The 20,909-nt window shown below is 39.9% G+C and overlaps 1 protein-coding gene and 1 pseudogene across 3 annotated transcripts; one reads left to right on the forward strand and one right to left on the reverse strand.

Annotated features, from left to right (window-relative positions):
* Positions 1 to 1,089: 1,089 nt before the first annotated feature.
* Prkab2 (protein kinase AMP-activated non-catalytic subunit beta 2) lies at positions 1,090 to 20,630 on the reverse strand. Of its 3 annotated transcripts, none has more exons than XM_013075573.3 (9): positions 17,332 to 20,630; positions 16,981 to 17,173; positions 12,547 to 12,713; positions 11,630 to 11,723; positions 11,185 to 11,305; positions 8,489 to 8,622; positions 7,670 to 7,738; positions 6,667 to 6,703; positions 1,090 to 5,523 (listed from the first exon to the last, which is right to left on the reverse strand). In XM_013075573.3, exons 2-9 carry the CDS (start codon positions 17,134 to 17,136, stop codon positions 5,504 to 5,506), a joined length of 798 nt encoding a protein of 265 aa, XP_012931027.1. In that variant the 5' UTR covers positions 17,137 to 17,173; positions 17,332 to 20,630; the 3' UTR covers positions 1,090 to 5,503. The 3 variants fall into 3 exon arrangements, with proteins under 3 accessions (XP_012931027.1, XP_087068864.1, XP_004853936.1); XM_087212738.1 differs by having other exon boundaries at positions 12,547 to 12,736; positions 17,332 to 17,508; XM_004853879.3 differs by lacking the exon at positions 6,667 to 6,703.
* LOC110351002 (large ribosomal subunit protein uL30m pseudogene) lies at positions 12,710 to 14,250 on the forward strand (annotated as a pseudogene).
* Positions 20,631 to 20,909: the final 279 nt, after the last annotated feature.

Genomic DNA, 20,909 nt, shown 5'->3' on the forward strand with positions numbered 1-20,909 from the left:
GGTGGCGTTCCAGACCTGAACATGTGCTGCTGGATGAAGTGACCACAGAGGTTAGAGGGAAAGGAAAGGCAGACTCATGTTTCTGAAGCACCTACGTTACTGGCAATTGTCACTGCAGGGGAGAAGAGAGAACTGGAGGGGATCCAAAAAAAGACCTCAGTCCAAGCACACCAGAAATGTTTTAGAAAGCACATTTCAGTGCAGGTTTGGCCCTACTGGTCAGTGACCAGAGCACACAATGTTTACAGAACATTCTTACACAGGTAGAATCCACATTATACATCTCTCATGTCTGCAAGCGATCTGGGCCTGCTGCTGAGTCTTGAGGGTAAAGGATCTGGTCTAGTCCTATTACCACAGGTTTTCTTTACCCATCATTCTGTTATATCCCTTCTTCATCTCACTCTCTCCTCTAGGAGCAAGGGAGATGAATCTTTAGAGCAGCAAATACAGGGAAGCTTGGTTGTTTTAGGAAAAGAAACCCAGAGGCCAACTATGTAAAAACCCTGTGAAATAAACGGATGGAAAACAAAGATCATTTATATTCATGGTCCTGAAGGCCATCTGAGAAGAGCGATGCGCTGTCAGAATGAAGTATATAATCTGAAAAGGAAAAACAAGTAGGGAAGGTCCAAAATAGTGTTCCTCAACCCTAAATATATTTTAGAATCATCTGGGGAACTTGAACACAGACATCTGGCCCTCACAGCAGAGATTCCTATTTAACTGCGATGGAGGCAGCAGACTGGGCACTGATGTTTATGGGACTTTCACAGGTGATATAAATGTGCAGTCAGGGTGACAATCATTGTTCTAAGGCCTCAGGTAATATGGCATAGGCTGATAACAAAATATAGTCAGTCCAGAGAAAATCTTGCGAATCAAATCACTGAGTTTGAATTCCCATAGTTAATGCTGCATAGCCTGAACAAAAAAAAAGTGGCAGAGGGAAGGACATGACTTGTATCCCCGGCAGCTATGACTTCTCCCTTTACTCAAATATACCTGTCTGACAATTTTCCATTCTTTAGGTTCTGAGACGACCAAGGCAGACAAATCTTGATAACACATCAGAAAATAGCTCAAATATTATTGCTGTATAATACTTTTATTAAGCAGTTTTATGAGGAAAAATACCACATTTACTTATGTGTTACATCACGTAATTTTCAGGCATGTCAGAGTCCAGTGACAAATTATACTGGAGAAAGGTTTTCAAATCTCTATCTGTATACCACTCCCTTGTGAAATACTGAAAAGCAGCTCTGCACCCCAGCATTCTAGGTTACAAAAAGCACCACTTCAAGGAGAACGCTTTTAAGTCCCTTCAAGTTGTAGTCTTATTCCCCCTTACAGCAGACAGAGCTACTCGTTAAATACTTTCATATAATAGCAACCAACATCCTCCAACTAACCAAAATTCAAATAAGTCTCATACAGGGGACTCAGTGCAGAAGGACTGATCAAACAGTGAGCTTTTACTGTCTTAAAACTGCAAGCTGGGTAAGTTAGTGCTCTCTGGAGGGGAATGAAAAACAAGATGACCGATTCCTAATGTGATACTTAACATAGGTATCCCCTCAGCATTTAGCATGACTTACAAAATCCAGTTTAGTATTCACACCACTCTTACTGCAAAAGCACTGGGCTACGCACAGTTTATTTAACTCCAACTAATGCTGAAGCTAATACAAAATTTACTTTTTAATGAAGCATATTCACTTCAAAACACAAGTGAAAACAAACCAAGACAAAATCCCAATTAGAATCCTAGAGGGATTCCATTGCCAGTAACTGAATTCTACAAATAACAGACAATTTTTTTCCCTCCTTCCCTTCTTTCCTTTTTCTTATAATTTATAAGAGATCTAGCTTTTCACTCCAGAAGTTTATGTTCATTGCAGAAACCACAGTCCTTCAATCTTCAGTTGTGTTTGGCACTTAAGGAGAGACAAATGCCTAGACTCATAAAACTTTGAAAGACCCTTACCCTACCAGGTCTTCCATCCCATGGGTAACTTGAGTCAGCAGCGAGAACTTGGCTTTAAGGATGAGTCAAAATAATGTAGAAACAAATTATGTATTTGCTCTTAAGATTATGCTCCAAATCACTAGAATGTGAGGATGTAGAAATCTCTGAGAACAGAATGTATTTTAAACACATACAAACATAAGACTATTGCATATCATTTTCAGTTGAAGTCAAAATTTTAAAAGCCTTATTTCCCCAGTTAAAAGCAGGGAAATCTGTCATCCATGTTTCTCCTTTATTTATACCCCAGATTAATACAAACCCCATCTGGAGGTATCACTTCTTTCCAAATCTCACTTTAGCAGCATGCATGGAGTACTGACAATCTTCAAGTGTTTTATTTCAGACACATTAGATCAAGAGACTCAAAATAATTGGAAGAAAGTGGGCCTGGCTTGTTGGATCCTCTCAGAAACTTCTCTTGAATTATTTTACCCCGTTTCTCTATCGGGTATGTTTAAAAAGCCAAGATTATTGACTGAGGGTAGGTATGCCCTCTAGGGGTACTGTGTGCAGTGATTAAATCCCGTTCAAGTAGAAGCTTAAAGCTAGCTAGTAAGCAAGGTGTGAAGTTCTCTGTGACAGTGAGATAACTAACTTACGTAGGTAATGACTGACTTAAACTCTACTGAACTCTGATGAAGTTAAAGGAAAATACAGAGGGAAGTACAGAAAACAGGAATGACAGTAGGCAAAAGGAAGATGTGCTAGCTACTGCTAAATTTTGTACAATGAGATCCAAGAATACCATTAGGTTATTTCTGATTTTAGTTTTTTTTAAAAAAAGGTTATTTTCAGTTCTGAGTTACTTAAGCCTTTAGTTTCCCACTCTCCCTCCTCAGTTCAGGCACTTTTCTTTCTTTTCCTTAAAACCCGAATAATGCAGTTGTTCATGGGTCAGCCCTTCTTAAGGGCCATTTTCTTTTTTTATTAAACGCTGGCTCTGCAAAATTCTCATAGTAAAAAAAACAACAAAAAGTAATAAAATAAATAATCTTTCATTAACAGTAAAAACTATAGGGCTCATGTGATATTGAAGTTACTCATTTTCAAAATCTGACAAATACTCTTTTTGCAGAAAATAAGCTGCCCCTGCAACTAATCAATATATAGGAGGATGAGTGAGTTGCACTTTGGGCCACCCTCTTCCCTCCTCACTTCCAGAAGTGTCCCCGTGACGCACCAAGAGAGGCTTCTCGGGACGAGCACTGAATGGGTCATGACCCCGTTCTTCTTACCCACCTCCTTCCACACCAGCTGGCAGGCTGACAGTGCGAGAACTTCGGAAACTGACCCTGCACACTTCCACATTAGACAGATCTGAAATCACCAGCACCAGCGCTTACTACCAGCATAGCCAGACCCGATTCACAGAAGTCTCTGGCCTGAGAGAAACTGGAGACCTTTTTCCTGCCCCACTGCAGTGGTATACCTGTGTGGAGTAAAAATTTTAGTACACATACAATTATGTTTCAATACTCTTGACAAGAAATAACAAGTACAAGAAAATCTTCCATGTAATCACTATGATTCTAAATCTTCCAAGGTGGCCTAATTATTCCATAGGTATGAGATAGAAACAAAATTCCAATAAAACTTAAAACTATCTGGATCCTGAGAGTTGGTTCTAAGATTTACCCTGCATTTTTAAAAATAGCACACCATTCAAACAGTGGTTTAGACCACAGAAAATTCTCCAGAAGGTAACTCTGGATGGCTAACTCACTTTGTACTCTCAACAATGAACAATTACCAAAGCACTTAATGCATTCCCTATAAACAGCTGCCACCTTACTGCTTTATAGCTGGCATCAAAGAAGTCCACACACCCAAAGACAATTGTGCTGCCATCTCTGCTTGGGAAAGACAGTAAGGAAATACCTAAACCTGTTGGTACCCTTTCACTGCACTCAAGGGCTATCTCAACCATCCAGCAGTCTGGCTTCCTTAAAGGCTGAATGTTTGACTTGCATTTATCTGCAAAATGGAAGGGCCAACATACTAGAGGGAAAATGTTTTATCTCTGAATATCAAGGGTGGATTGAATAGATACGTTTCAGTCTATAAACAGGTATCAGTGATGCTCTTCATCATCAAACACATTTCTCAGAAAGGAGTGTAAAGAAAAAAAGGATCTTGTTAACATTTGGTGCAAAGAGTAACACTTTTCATGGTTAGAGATACCAGAGATATATTTTTGTGTCACGGCCTTACACATCTATCTTTAAGTTAATGGAATCCATTACGTACATCATATGAGCCTAAATGGACTAATCTCTACAGCAGTGCCTAGTGTAATGATGTACATAAGGCTGGCTATCTTAATGTAAGACTGTAGATATCTCTAGACTAGAAAAGAAAATCATCAACATTTTTTAAAAGCCTGAAATTCTTCAATACAGTTTCCTAAGATCAATGAAAGGCATTTTTTTAATTAAAGAAAAATGCAGGCACACAAAAATCTTTCAAGGATGAAAGACACAGAAGATGTCCCCTGATTCCAAGCCTATTTACAGAGCTGTCTGCTCTGAGAAAGAGATTTGGAAACAGGGCCAGGCCAGGTGGAAAAACCTATGGGAACGTGCCATACTGCTGAAGTTGTGGCACCAAATTAGAACAAGTAGTGGATCTGCATTCTGCCATATAACGCTGAGTCATATTTCTTTCCTTTAGTAGAAGTAAAAGCAGTTAACAACATGGCCCAAGACCAGAGCAGACTAAAAAAAGAGACCTTCTGGCATCCCTAACTTCTAGTGTGGGATAGTCAGGCCTAAAGGGGCTACTTATTCAATGAGTTTTGTATTAGAGGAGTCAGGTACAGTTACTGAAGGTTATTACAAGGAAGAAGCTGAAATGAGGGGAAAATGGGTTCTTTTGGAGCATCTGGTATCAAATAAAAAACACAGGCTGTGTGTCACATAACGTGGGAATAAAGAGAACCCATGCGAGAAAAGCCACCCCTGCAATGAGACAGCGCTAAGTAGGGCAGCAGTCTAGCACAAGTCCATCCCTTGGACATCCAAGGTAGCAGTGGTAGAAGTGTCACCCAACAAGGATCCTAAGAGTTTGCCATTCTTTCATGTTAAGAAAGAATGCTTCCTATGTAGTCATTCGTGCAGCTCCCCCAAACAGGTCTTAGCAAATACCCAGAGGCAGAAAAAATACATCTAGCGGGGGCTAGAAGGCTTCCAGCAACCTTCCTCTCATGTATATATGTGTTTTTCTTAAAATAAATTCCATGAACTCATAAAGCTCTCATCTGCAATCAAATGCAAAAGCAGAGCATCCTACTCAGAGGCTCTGAAAGACATCAGCCTCAAAGCAAACCACCCTTCCGGTGTCAGAGAAGACTGGCTCAGTCCACAGGCAAGGAAGAGGCCTCTCCTGAATCCTCAGAGGCAAGAAGAATGGCTTCAGATGGGCTTGTACAGCAGTGTGGTGACATATTTCTTCTTGTAGCGATGGGTTGCACTAAGGACCATCACACTGTCCTGTAAGGGAAAGAAGTTATCACAGCTAATTCACTAGTTCAGGTCACAGGCAGCCATTCCCAGCCATCAGTCCTTCACACCCACTCACTGTTAACAGAGATAATTGGATACAATAGAAAGAGGTTGGTTTGAGAGTCAAATCAACTTCAATTCCAATCTGGATTCCTACCATTATTATATTTGCAGCTGTAGGTTAATTCACTTACAGTTTCTAAGCCTTTTTTCCCCCTCATAATACAAAAGATAACACCTATCATTGAGCGGTTCTGATGACTACAAAATAGTATGTGACAAAGAATTTGACACACAAAAAGTGCGAAAGAAATACTAGTTTCCTACCTCACTCATCCTCTCGTCTACTTCAACACTAGGCTTAAAACTAGGAAAGAAAAAATGAAATACCCTATTCTCCAGGTCTAGAAAGACAAATACAGTAAAAAAAAAAAAAGGAAAATGATCCTTGTGAAAAACCATTTCCAAGCCCTTAAGGAAGTCTAATTCCCACTGAATACCAGGAATGGACTAAAAAAGTTCTCTCTGATCTAAAGGGAACTGAGCAATCCCCCTCTATTCTTGAACAAAGTAGATAAAATTTTCCTTAGAAATACATTTGATCCAATGGATCAGTTCCAAATGGCCTAAACAATGTGAGAGAACCATGAAAGGGTCAAAGCCGAGACGAACAATAATCAAGAACTTCACCTGGGTCAGATCCAGTAAGAAGAAAGTAAGAGGGATCATTTCCTAGGCTGTGTTACAGACTGTGGTTATACCACAGGAGGAGATGGCAGGCCTATGAAATCAACCAACAACTAAGAAGCAGGTACAGGAAGTAATAAAGTTCAATCAGATCCCCAAACCCAAGGGAATCCAATTTAAAAACCAGTGTATCTTCCTACCTTCCACCATACTGCGTTATCCACAATGACTGATTCTCAGGTTAACATTCTGTGACCAGAGTATGCTGATACACAGCCTAAATATGACCGAAGCAAGGCAGGTAAAAAGTTCAACCACAGGAGACACTTTATAGAAACAAGAAGCAAGTAAGAGAAAGACCTACTTGGGGAGATCTGGTGTAATGATACTTAGGAAAGAATTAGGATAATAGGACTGGACCTCAGTCCTGTCTCTGGTACTTACTGGCAATTTGACCTTCTCTGAGCTTTAGTTTCTTTATCTATAAAACAGGGGTTAAAAATAATACTTATCTCAAAAGGTTATTATAAAAATGAAATTCAATAATATATTTATATACTACCATATAATCTATCGAAGTCAGCTCTGTTAGTGATTTTTAAAATCTAGCCATACACCTAAGAAACATAAGCGGTTGAAAGAAAAATCACTGAGCCAATCCTAGATGCAGTTACTCAGACTCTCTAGGAATGTAGCCACTGAATTTGTATGGTCACAGACTTCGTTAGGTGATTCTGATCATCAGCCCGGTCTGACAGCCACAGAGCTATACAACTGTATTCTAATAGCCAAACCACAAGTGCATGGCAAGACAGAACAGAACAGATATTTTCAACCCAAAGTCTAAAGCAACAGGAAAACAATGGCCTCCAGACATGTAGGAGACAGGGAAAATCTGGTCACAGTCTCCTTTACCTACTGTATAGGAGAGATGCAAGCACTTGGGTATCTATGATGGAGGCACATGAAAGTAGTTCCACATTTTAAAAGTGAAAATCTTACTACCACATTCAAGCATTTTTTGCACTGGAAGCTAAACTGAGTTTTTTGCAAATGAACTCTAACTGCTATGAATTCAGACTTAAATAGGTGGTATAAAGGTTCTAGCCACTAGATAAGAAACTGGGAAGCTAAAAAGTCTATTACATTATGGGACAGTTCAGCTAGTCAGAACACAGAGACAGAGTCTGAGATTTAAAAACAACTCTCTAGTATAAAAAGTTTTTCTATACTTAGACCATTACTATCAGCTTCAGCTTTGATAAGTATTAAGAGTAAGTAACAACTGTAGAATATGCAGATCCCTTTACTATGATCAATTTCCTCATCTGTAAAATAAAAGTAATCATCTTTGCCCTCTTTTACAGTGTTTTTGAGGAAATCGAAGAGATAATGGATCTTACTCTCTCCTTGCAGGGTGCCGCAAAGAACCAGGACTACCACTTACCTTAATGGACAATGCATAGAGGTGGTTTAACATAACGTGGTTGGGCTCAGGGAGTAAGGCTGGGTCACACTGAGAGAGAGAAAACAGTTAGTGAGATTAAATGCACAGCAAAGCCAAATAGCCAATACTTTCTCAGAACACTCTGGGACTGCTAAGAACTCTAAACTAGAACACTTTATCTCCTTTAAATAATGTAACCACTCCAATATATACAATAATACATTTCCACAGGCCGGGGATTTAGCTCAGTGGTTTCGCTGCCTGCTAGGCAAGTGCAAAGACCCGAGTTCGATCCCCGGTACCAAAAAAAAAAAAAAATTAATACATTTCCATTACAGAAAGTTTGGACAATTTTCAGTCCAGAGCAGAAACACTAAACCTCAGTATCTACTAATGTTCCTTAATTGAGCTAAAACAAAATCTTACCTACAACAAATAATGGAAGATTTGCGTTAAGTGGCAAAAATAATCTTACTGGGAATCAATTATAATGACTAGAGATGTAAATCGTAAGCAAAAAAAAAAAATCTGTAATCCTTTTGTAAATCCACCAAGCATCTTGAGTTGGAACAGAAGTAGCAGATACTTGTTATAGCATAGTTTGGACTTGATTGCACTAGGAACAGAGGCAACTATAAACTGTGATGTCAGCTTCTTCAGTCAAAACTCAGCCTTGGAAAAAGGAATCTCTAAGTAGAATGCTGCTGGTTATGTAATGATTTATAATCTCAACATACCTTTGTAATAATCTCACTCTCTATGATTATTGAATTTTGGCCCAGATGGTCCCAGAGAACCCCACATGCTCAGGATACTCACAGAAATATTAGTGTCCTTGTTAAGAATAACTTGAAGTAGGTGAGGAGGAAGGATGGGTGGGGATTTGAATCTCTCCTCAGATCGAAACACATACATTTCTTGACCATATGGCCCTGGAGGTGAGCTGGAAAGGTCTGAAAGATATTTATGCAAATATGAGGGAAAACTGGAAAAATTCGTAATGATATATGGAAAAAGCTATCAATACATGCCCACTAATATTAAATACAGAAGCAGCCATGGATCTACAGTGGCCTACTGGATCTACAACGATTAAGGTAGCAGAAGTTAAAGTCCGGGTCATCCTGGACATGAAGCACAAAGTTCCCTAACATGGCAACATGCCATTCAGAGATGAGAGGTCGAAGATCTAGATTCAGGGATGAGCTACTCCACTTATCAGCTGCATGACTGCACAGATCCCTTTACTATGATCAATTTACTCATCTGTAAAATAGAAATAATCATCTTTGGTCTCTTTTACAATGTCTTTGAGGAAACAGAAGGGATAATGGATATTAAGATGCCTTATAAACTTTTAAACAATGTGAAAAGGTTAAATCTCCTCTTTTTTCTACCTAAGCAGCAAATATGGTTATAAGCTCTAAGACTACTGATACTATAATAACTGGAGCAGTAAGGAGAAAATGTAATGGCAGTCATCAGGAAAATGTAAACTAAAACCACAATAAGATACTACTTTTCACTCACTAGAATGGCTGTAATTGAAATGACAGACTAACAAGTACTGGGGAAATTGAAACCTTCATTCTACAGTATTCTAATTGCTACTGGGAATGTAAAACAATAAGAAAATATGGAAAAGTTTGACAGTTCCCCAAAGAGTTAAATATAGTTTTCTTATGACCCAGAAATTACATTCCTGGGTACATACCCAAGATAAAACATATATCCACACAAACACTTGTATCTGGATGTTCATAACAGCATTATTTATAATAGCCAAAAAGTGGAAACAATCCAAATGTCTACTAACAATGAATGGCTAAACAAAATAGTATGTCTATACCATGGAATTTTATTCAGTTATAAATAAAAGTATCAATACATATTACAACATGGATGAATCCTAAAAACATTATACTGGTGAAAGAAGCCACAAACAGAAGACCATAAATTACATGACCCTATTTGTATGAAATGTCAATAGGCAAAACCATAAAGACAGAAAGTAGATTTGTACATGATAGAGACAAGAGAGAAAGAAATGGGAAGTGACTGCTAACAAGTACAAAGTTTCCCTTACAAATACTCTGAAATTCTTAATAGTAACAGTTTCTGTAGTAACAGAACTCTATACTAAAAATTGCTGAACTGTACAACTTAAAACGGTGGATGTTATGTTATGTGAATTAGATTTCAAAACTATAAAAAAGTATACAGACTAAATGGAAATATACAAAAATGTAATTTTTGTTTTAAAAAATTTAATAATGTAGCACAGACATGGTGATGCAAGGCTATAATCCCAGCACTCAGGAGGCTGAGTCAGGGGCCACCCTAGGTTACATAGTGAGTTTAAGGACAGCCTCAACTACATAGCAAGACCCTGACTCAAAGTAACAAAAAACAAACAAAAAATAAATAAGCAAAAGAAAAAAGTAGCAATAATAGTGATATTAAGTAGTATCTTTAAAATATATAGAATTTGAAACTTCTCAAAGCACTTTCAATTATTTTGTTATATAACCCATAAAAGAGGATTGCAAAGTACATAGAACAGTTTTTCCTTTTTATCATAAAAAAATACAAACTGGTTAAATGATTTTACCAAAGTCACATATGTAGCTAGATATTATGTGAGTGCACATTAAAACTCAATATCTATAGATTCCTAATAAAGTGTATGCTAAGCCTTACCTTAGTGGAGGGAAATCAAGTGAAAGAGGGAGCAGAGAAATATCAAAAGTATACTAGTCTCATCAGTATATAATTATGATTGTCTATTATTCATTGGTTGCTTTGCCAGAATCATATAATGTGAAAATATAGAAATAAGAAGTTGCATAATTCATTATTTTTAAACCCTTTGAGTCACTGCTATCTAAGAAGAATGTACAGCTTAACTGAGCTTATACAATGAAAACAATTATTTTCAAACTTTCCCTAAACAGGTAATTATTATATCTGAATTATTCTTTCAGAAACTTCACAAGGCTCCTTGTACCGAGATTCGGATAGGCTCCATTTAAGGTACTGTGAACGCAGAGAATCACAGAGTCCAAGCCCCTGGTTTTACTGTCAAGGAACTGAGAATCCAAAAGATTGAGGGACTTGTCCCTGATGCCAAAACGAGTTAGCAGCAGCAGGTCTTGAACTCATAGCAGAGAAATATGCTCAGTGGAAATACAGTGGAAGTACATCACATCTAATAAAGGCAAACATTACATCAAGGAACCTGTGTTAAGAGTTGTGTCTGTGTTAGGCTGCAATGCAAAACAAATGTCTGACTGTGGATCCCAGTTTAAAAGTTTGAAATAAAATACACAAGACTGAAATATTTCTTGCTGCAAAGAAGGGGACTGAAATGTTTACAGGATATATAAATATACACAGGATTCAGAAGACTCCTCAGAAGAAATGCAAACATAGAACAAAACTTAAAAAACACTACGGTGAAAGAATATGTAACACAAGAAAGACACGGCAAGAGAGGGCAAATACTACCAAATTACCTCGACATGATGTCTCAGAGCTTTCCATAGAATCTAGCTTTAAAGCATCAAATACTTCAAAATCAGATTTCTTGACATGGATCAAATTGTTAATCGTGCCAAGCTGACTGGTAACCACGGGCTGAAACAGTGAACAGAAAAAAATTATTGAATCTCCTTTTCAAATCCATCCCTGAAGGCCATACAAGAAATATAGGAAACCAAAGTACTATATAGGTCTTCTACCAAGGAATTTTTTTTAAACCAAAAACTTACAAAGTTTTGATTATCTACAAAAGAATTGTGGTTTTACTTTTTAATTAAAATGAAAAATGATCACACTCAGCACCCCATCTTTCATCAAGAGAGAAATCCTCCAACATTGGGGGCCGTTGTCCATCAGTCCTGATGACAATGACAGCTAAAATGATAGCTAAAAGTCTGTCCTTGCCGATGAAGACCTTACCTCTGATGGATCATGAACCCATTGTCCATCCACAAAGAATTTGTATTGGTGCTCTCCCTCAGGGAGGTCCAGGATGGCAACAAAGTCATTATGGCTACAAATGAACACAGGTCAAACAAGTTCTTTTTAGAAAATAGAACATGAAAATCATAGTATACCAATGACCTCTCCTACTCCTAAGCCTCTGAATTCCTCAAGGAAAAAATAATGTATAAACCCATTCTCTTTTCTATACCACCTTGGACATGTACTTGCCAACACTCACCCCCCCTACCCCGGAAATAACTTGTTTTAACCAGTATCTGGAAAAAAATAAAGTCACTGATTCCCCCAAATGGATCACCTTAGTACAAATATTTTTGATTACTCATAAGTATAAGTAAAGTAACAGGTAGATTTAGGTACAGAAGTGTTTCAAAGTATTCTGTCCATACTTTGGTGAGACTTTTCTAGAAAATGACTTAACATACAAAAGACTATTCTGATAATGGTTAAATAGTTCATTACTGCTTTGCAAAACAACAGTGGCAACAACAACAAAAACAGAAAAACAAATAGCATTACTACATAGCTACACAGAACTTAATGTTATCTTGCTTTATGCAGAAATCAAAGCAACTGAACTCAGCCAGTTACAGACTTCTCGCAAACACAGAAAAGATCTGTGTGACATTCTAAGGAATGTACCCATGAAGCTGTTACAAAGCCCTTGAGGCAATAATTCTAAGTAATAAAACATCTCTGACTTATTATGAAGAGAAAAAATAATGCCATAGGCACAGTAAGTAGTCACAAAAGGGGCATGTTCTTCAGAGAGCTCTTAGTAGGTGGAGAAAAGTAGTCCAGCCTGGTTTCTATTCTAGGAAAGGAAGTTAGCTCCTGGACCCTGTAGACTCAACCACGACACATGTCTTCACCTCTTAATCAGTGGAATCTTGGTGCTCCAATTGTTGAAGGACCCAGAGATGAAGACCTCCTTGCCTCCTTCAGACCAGCGGATAACAGTGGGCCGGGCTTGCTGTGTGGGCTTTACAGAGTCGTCCAAATCCTGCTGCCATGACACAAAGTCTTTGTCCCCAGGTAGCTGTAAGAAGGAGTAGGTCATCCCTAGAATAAATTGTGACCCAAGAATTCTTAAAAGGTTACTCTTCTCCCTAGGATAAGGTGGGCTACTAGGCTTTTACAGCTTTTAAGATTTAATATTAGCAATTAAATCAATTTTGAACAAACTACAGAAAAACGTCTCTGTATAATTACTACACTTATGCCAGGGATTTTGCGCTCAGAAGCTCAGAGGCTCCCAGGCAGACTACAGACTGTGACAAAAGGTGTGGCATCTTATCCTTGGTACAGACTGGATTCATCACAAATTTCCAAATCAAGAATTCCAGATAATATTTCTGCCGTCACCTGAAAATCATAAAAAATATGGTGGGGATCACAGCACCCTCAGAAACTTCATACTATTACTCAAATGAAAAGTACAAAAAGATGTCCATATTGAGAAAAACATACAATAAAGATGCTTGGATTAAAAAAAACACATGCTCTTCAAGTTTACAATATCCCTTCTATGAATGAAAAACTGAAGTGGTTAAACACGTGCTAAGAATGAGGCCCTAAAGCTGCCACAAGGACTTCCACCAGAAGAGAACATATCTCATACGTGCCCGAAGAGCGCTGGGGACTTAGGAGTGCAGTGACAACAAGGCTTAGTGATGGAGACTGCCTCAAGTTCAAGGTCAGCCTGAACTACATAGCAAGACCTTGTCTGCAAAAAAAAAGGTTCACTGAGCCAGAAACAATGACGTTCTGATGTCACAGAGCTTCAGATTTTAAAATGCAAATTATTTTTATTTAAAGTTGGGGAGAAAATGTTTTCATTAAAATATATTTTACCTCTCCCCAAAAAACTATAGAAAAAGACTCATCTAGGACCAAAAATGGTCAAATGGCTAACACAGCTTAACATGAGTCTGCATAGATCACTCAGCGCCTCAGGATGGCTCTTTAAAAAATATCCTTACTGCCTATTACTCGTTTATTGGAAAATAGCTATGCTCATTTTTTTACCAATAATCTACAGTTACTTTTATATTACAGTAGCAGAACTGAGTAGTTATAACAGAATCTGTATAATCTGGCCTATTTCAGAAAACTTTGCTAACCCCTGCTTTGGGTAACTTAAGTGACTGGTAAATAGGTAAATAAGACTGTACAGTATTAAGTCAAAATGTTACCCAATAAAATAAGGTGCACTGAAAGGAAAAAAGTCTAGCTTATTTATCAGTATTTCTTTTTTCCAAAATGGAAATGTCTACTTTGTATACTGTCAATATTCCTCAAAGCTACAGGATGAAAAATTAGAAGCCTACACAAAAGTAAATGAGAAAGAACATTGAAGGGACTTTTACAAGGAATTGGCTGAAGAGAAAACCTCGGTCTCCATATTCTGAAAGCAGTGCACTCTGGTTGACTGGCTGCACTTGAATTACAGGAACATATGCTGAAGAATAACCCTAATATTTTGACTCAGATTCGGTTTGGGGAAATGAAAATCTTCCCAGACAATACTGTGATTGTGTTAAAATAAACAAACAAAACTCTCATCTTTTAAGCTACATCCTAAAATGTTACAGATAATATCTGTTATGGTATCTAGTATGGAAGGAAAGTGTTTCCTTCAAAAGAATTGGTTGGGGAACAATGGGCTGGGGAACAGATGACATGTATTTGTTCATAATTTGATTACTGTTTCAACTGGGTGACAGGTATATAGAGTTCACTATATTGTTTTCCCAACTCTGTAAATGTTTCAAGTTTTCCACAAACTATTAAAACAAATCTTGGGTAATTCCAATGCACAAACATTGGAATGTTGAGAACCACTGAATTATTGTACTGAAAAAAGGCTGGCACTCCAAGCAACGTAGGCCCCACTACCACTGTGTCCATCAATTACTTTTACGACAGGATTTTCAGTTTAGAATTTGAAAGCTACAACTATTAATATGCCTAGCTTTGGAGCAAAGCCCTTCCATATGACATGACATTTCTGTAGTAGGGAATGAATGCAGCTGACTAACAGAAAGATTGTTTACTCCAAGTTAAACAGTCAGCAAAAGCACCAGGGAAAGAGGCAAAAGGACAATTAAAATTATAGTTTGAAGATGTTTACGTGGAGGGAAGAAGGTAGACTAAGAACTATAAAATTTTAGATTTGTATGACACCTTAGGAATTATCTGAACCAATTTTCTTATTTTACTACTAATGGCAAGATAGAGGTGAGGAAAGGGATGATTCAAAGTAGACCACAATTCCCACATAGTGCCCTCACTCTTATTCAGGACACCAATTACTGCTGTCACATTTTGATAAATACACTGTACCTAAGTCCCGAGTCATCAATGCAGGAAAAGGAGAAAAAAGGGCTTCAGGGCTTGAGAAAGCCCTGAAGTAAATTCAGATGGCTAGGTAGTCAGCCCAAAGGATGAGAAAGTCCTGAAGAAGGAGAGGAAACCCCCAGAAATGCCCTTTCAGTCACTGTCACTGTTCCCTCTGTGATGATGCTCTTACTTAGGATGCAAGAAAATAAACCACAGAATCCAAATTTCATGGGCTACCAGTGTGGTAAATAAAACTCCATTTATTCTCTGAAGCCCCAGTTTAGTGGAAAATGATAAAATATGAAAACTCAAACATCCCCAACCTCCTCAATCCCATTTTCCTACTCCACTCTAGAGAGATTACTTGAAGGAATTAAATGTACTTCATGTTACAATTCTAAAAAACGATTACAGATGCAGCAACAGAAATCACAATGCTGTCAGCTCCACCTATTTTCTATTCAGGGAACAAAAATTTCCTCTTCCTGAAAGTTGTCAGAAGTGTGTTGTCCTTTTCAGCCCCAAGCAACATTTTGAAGTCCTAATGGGGAGTGGAGAAATCTGGAATTATCGGCTCTCCCAATTAAGGAGCAGCTGGGTGGGCAAGCAGCACAGACTCAGCCACCACAACTACAAAGTATGGGGTTAAAAACTGAGCAGTCAACCAAATGATGTCTTTTATTGATCCCCAAGACCAAACAAAAATATTCAAATAAGCGGTGGCTGCTCACAGCCATGCCAAAGTGGAAAAGGATCAAAAGGGCAGAGAGCCTAGAAGAGCAGAAATGACATAAACACACAGAAATTTCCAGGAAAAATAAACTCATTTTGAGGCAGGATAGAAAAAAATAAAGATAGGTAAAAAGGAGACAAGGAAAGGCATTTTAAAATTGTACTTCTGATTTAAAAATGCAGGTTCAGAACACAAATCCAGTCCAAAAAAAAAAAAAAAATCCTAAGACCCACTTAGCCTTTTAAATCCTTAAAGACCCAATAAGCCTGGGCCATTCTCTTTTACCTGCAATGGGCTTTAGCCACTCCCTTTTACTTGCAAATGGACCTCTGCTATTTTTTTCTTACTTACAAAATGATTTTTTTCCCCATTACTGGAGATGCTGTCACCTGCGAATGGACCATGAGCTCCTCTACAGAAAAAGACCTCTGTCTTTCATTGCCTCCTTCCATACATTCACAGGTTCCTCAGATTCTACCCCGAAGTCCCCATAAATACACTCAGCCCCACACTGGTCAGCCCCTCTCTTGAGGACCTGCACTCTATTTCTCTGAGAGTGTATTTTAAAAATTCAGTCTAAACGAGCTGGGGATTTAGCTCAGTGGTTCCGGCGCCTGCCTCGCAAGCGCAAGGTCCCAAGTTCGATCCCCGGTACCAAGAAAAAAAAAATTCAGTCTAATAAATCCTTCATGCCTCTCAAGAGTCCTGAAAATTATTTTTCTGCCTCGGGAGTTAGTGAGTTGACCCTACAGGAAGGATGTGTTTCGGTTCCTCACCTCCACTTTGGGAGCCTCCTCGGACCCTGTCCGGTGACAATTTTAACCTCGTCCAGGCAAATGTGAGAACGCGATCTAGGGTCAGCTGCTCAGACAATCCACCCTGGGAAGTTTTCCACCCCGGGTTATAACCTATACCTTCTGCCACCCTCCGGCACAGGAGCCTGTGCGCGTCAGCAGAATCAAGGATGCGGCTGGGGAGTAGCATTTACTGTCCCTGTCCAACTAAAGATGTGGCCCAGAGATTGGTCAGAACGCCAGGAAAACAAGAACTCTTCCTCTCGGTCGTATTTTGAGGCGGCACCCCATGAATAATTTATCACCCAACACATTCATCCCTGGAAAATACAAAGCCAACTCGGAGTCGGGAAAAAGATCCCGGAAGGGAGGCGGCGCCAGGCGCCAGCGCCCAGCCCCGCTACCGCGACAGCGACGGGGTGCTCGGAGGCGCCTACCTTGGAGTCCGGCAGGCTGAAGACGCTGGGGTCGTCGGTGCTGCCCACCATGATCTTGTGCTCCTTGCCCGGGCCGTGGCAGCCCGCACCCTCGCCGCGCGCAGCCTTGGCGCCGTGGCGCTCCCCGGACACGCGGTCGCTGGCGGTGTTTCCCATGGCTGCAGCTAGAGTCGGGGCCACCTGCCAGGGACGGCTGCGCGCGGGGAAGATCAGCGGCCGCGTCAGGGCCGCCCCGGCCCCGCCCCTGCGCCCGGGGACGCGGGAATCCTCGCCCAGGAAGCCGCCCTGGGTCCCCTCCACCTGGCCTCCCGCGCTCCGGAAGCCCCGCGCCGCTGCCCGCACCCTGCTCACCTCAGACGACGCGCTCCCTCCTCCCGGGCCGCGGGCACGGATGGTCTGCAGACAAGGCCACCAATAAAGTTGTCTCGATTGAAGCCGCGCCTGCAGCCGGCGATCCGGGTTTCCTCCTAAAATGGATACAAGGCCCGCGGCGCGAAACCCGCCTCTCTAGCCGCCGCCGCCGCCTCGGTGGTGGGCGCGCGTAGCCTCCGACGCCGGGCAGGCGTGCGCAGGCTCCGCCCCGCGGGTAGGGCGCGTGGGCTCCGCACGGCCCGGACGCTGCGCTGCGCGGGGCTCCCGGGCCTCTCGCGCCCTCGGTCGTGCCGCCCCGCTACGTGAACCGCACCTTTGCCCGCGGCGGCCCCTGGGGTGCTTCCTCCCGGAAACGGGAAAACGGGCTTGCAACTACAGGTGAAGGGAAGAAGGTCAGTGCCGAGGCTAAAGCTCTGGGCGGTGGGGAGGAGCAGAAAATTCCAGGCGGGCTGAACTGGAGTTAGACCTTGCCAGACAAATTAGTGAAACGTTAGTTCCAGGAGAACGACGTCCCAGACTTAAGAATTTGCTTATGCACAAACTCCAAAAGAAAATTCAAGAAACTGGGCAACAACAAAAGCACCAAAACGCACAGAAAGGACAAAGACAATTCTAGGTTTGGAGGAACCAGAGATTTTATAATAATTAGTGGAACATATAAGATATGTACGAATTCTTTGTATTACTGTGAAGTGCACGTTTTATTTCCTTTTGGAAACGGTTGTCGCTCAACGGGTTATACACGGACCAGCAGCATTCACATCGCCTGGAGGTTTGTTAGAAATGCAGAATCGGAGGGTCCATCCCTCCTGTACAGAATCAGAATCTGCATTTTAACAAGATAACGTGAAAGTGTGGAAAAGCATGATAAAGAAGGTCCAGGTTTTAGCTCCTTTTCATGTTCTGCCTGCAACTTGCACAGCGTAAGCTTTTAATAAGAATTCACAGAAAGAGAGGCACCTAAATACTATTTACTACATTTCTTACAAGGTATGCTAGTTAGGCATAATGATGGGGAGAAAGCCATCCTTTCTGAGTGTGCAGCTCTATTTGTTGAAAAGTTTATTTTTATATTATGGAATTGAAACCACTTAAGTCTAACATCCATCATTCTCTAATTAAAACTCCTCTCTGGTTCTTACCAAAGACAGTCTACAGAAAAGGGGTCAAATTTTACAGCAACCCTTTGCTCACCCCTCCAAATTCCTGACTGCCTTGGGTACCCGGTTTGTGAACATCCTTACCTTTCCCCTTCTCCCATACCCAGTACTTTCATCTTTCCCAAGGACTCTGAAGCATTTCTTACTGCTTCTGTTTTCAGAACACACACACACACACATACACACACACACACACACACACACACACACACAGAAGAGGGAGAGAAACAGAAGCAAGTGAGATCATCTCAAATAAATACATAAATAGAATCTTCACTAAAAGGGAAGTAAACAGGTCTGTAAATAAATGAAATCTTCACTAAATATAGAGGAGTAAACAGGTCTGTGACTACAAGGGAAGTGATGGAGGCTTCAGAGCAGCTGGGGAATTAAATAACATATTCATTAACCAGGTCATGGCCAGATCAAGCCTGCTTGTACCCCACATTGTTGTGTTAAGACCCTGACTTTCTAAATCCTGTGCTTAGTTGAAGAAATAATTTACAGATAGACACTTGTGTTTCAGTCTATAAAGGAGTATTAGTGATATTATACTGAATCAGATCAGTGGTCTAGTCCAGAATATTTTTTGGAGAACATGTTTACCATGCAGACATTTCAAAATATGAAACACTCCTTAATCTCCTTAGTCATTTTTTATGAAAGTATTCACTGTTTGATTTAATCCTGTAAAAACTCAATCATGCCAGGTGTGGTGGCACACGCTTGTAATCCCAGCACTTGGGAGGCTGAGGCCAGAGGATCACTGGGAGTCCGAGGCTAGCCTGGGCTACATGGTGAGTTCAAATCCAGCCTGAACTGCACAGCAAGACCCTGTCTCAAAAAAGTAAATAAAAGATAAAAAAAAAAATCATATTTTTACTTTCCACATAAATGTGTTTATTCAATTAATCATTGATTTCCTGGGGTCTTACTGTGTACCAGGCACTACATGAGGCACGAGGAACCTGTCTGCCTCCAAGGAGTTTATTCAAATAGGAAACAAGTAAGAGGCCTTACTGTTATTATACAGTGTATAAGGATATTCGTCACACTGTACAGTATATAAGGATAATTGAGAAATACTGCAGGTACAATGAGAGCACAAACACAAAGTTCACATTGGGGATCAGGAAGCTATTCCCAGAAGAGGTAAGAGGTGAACTACTTTTGAAGATGATGTAGCATTATTTATTTAGCAGGTGGGTGGAGAATTTACCAAGAGTACAGCACAAGACTACATACAGATCATGGGGAAAATGGCACTTTTGGGAAATTCCAAGTAGGCAGTCTGGAGAATGTTTATATACTGTATTACTATTAGCCAAAGTATCAAGGTACAGACTCAGTATTAAACGCAGTAGTATTACCTTATTTATGTGCTTTCCCTTAACATCCATAAATCTTGCTTGTGGGGACTACTCAATGTGCTTAGGTACAAGAAAGAACTTTCCTAAGTGATTGCAAGAAGTTGTGTTTTGACCTTGGACCACCATTCCCGCCCCCCAACCCCTGCCACCACCTCTATAGGTACAGTCTATACTTATGTAGCAAAGGAAACAACATTGCTATGGTAATTTATATTATACTTTATTACATCAATTTAATTTGTGAGTAATCAGGGAAACACAGTAATTAAAATGAATGGTAGTAAACAATATTGTTCTCCCACTGAGAAAATTCCACTAAACTGTAGTTCTGGTTCAATTCCTGAACCAAAAGAATATATATTTTTTTAAAAATAAGTTTCAATTTTAGAATAGTTTTAAGAAAATTCATTTCTGGGTGTGGTGGTGCACAGCTGTGATCCCAGGACTCTGAGAAGCTGAAGCAGGAGGATTGCAAGTTTGAGCACACCCTGGGAAACTAGCAACTTAGCAAAACTTGCCTCAGAATTTAAAAAAATAAATAAATAAATAAATAAATAAATAAACAAATAAATAAAGAGAGCTATGGATGTAGCTCAGTGAGAAGGCACTGGGTTCAAACTTGGGTACCACAAAAAAAGTTGCAAAAATAGTAACCAAGTTCCTGTATACCCCATACCCAATTTCTCTTTTGTTAACATTTTAATGTTGTATATTTGTCACAACTAATAAAACAATAAATATTGTCTAACTTTTACTCAGTGTTCTTTTTCTGTTCCAGGATACCACATTACATTTAGATGACATATCTCCCGAGACTCATATATTATGACAATTTGTAAGACTTGTTTTTGGTGACCTCAGCAGTTTTGAGGTAGTCAGCTATTTTGTAAAGTACTCTTCAACTTGAGATTGTCCAGTTCTTTTCTCATGGTGAGACTGGCTTTTGATTTTGGAGAGGAATACCACAGAGGTAAGATGACCTCATTATATCATATCAAAGGTACATACTGTTAACATGACTTATCCC

This window comes from Heterocephalus glaber, unplaced genomic scaffold (genome assembly GCF_053883595.1).
Source record: "Heterocephalus glaber isolate CG9 unplaced genomic scaffold, H.glaber_assembly_v1.0 deba00001442, whole genome shotgun sequence".
NCBI classification, from domain to species: domain Eukaryota; kingdom Metazoa; phylum Chordata; class Mammalia; order Rodentia; family Bathyergidae; genus Heterocephalus; species Heterocephalus glaber.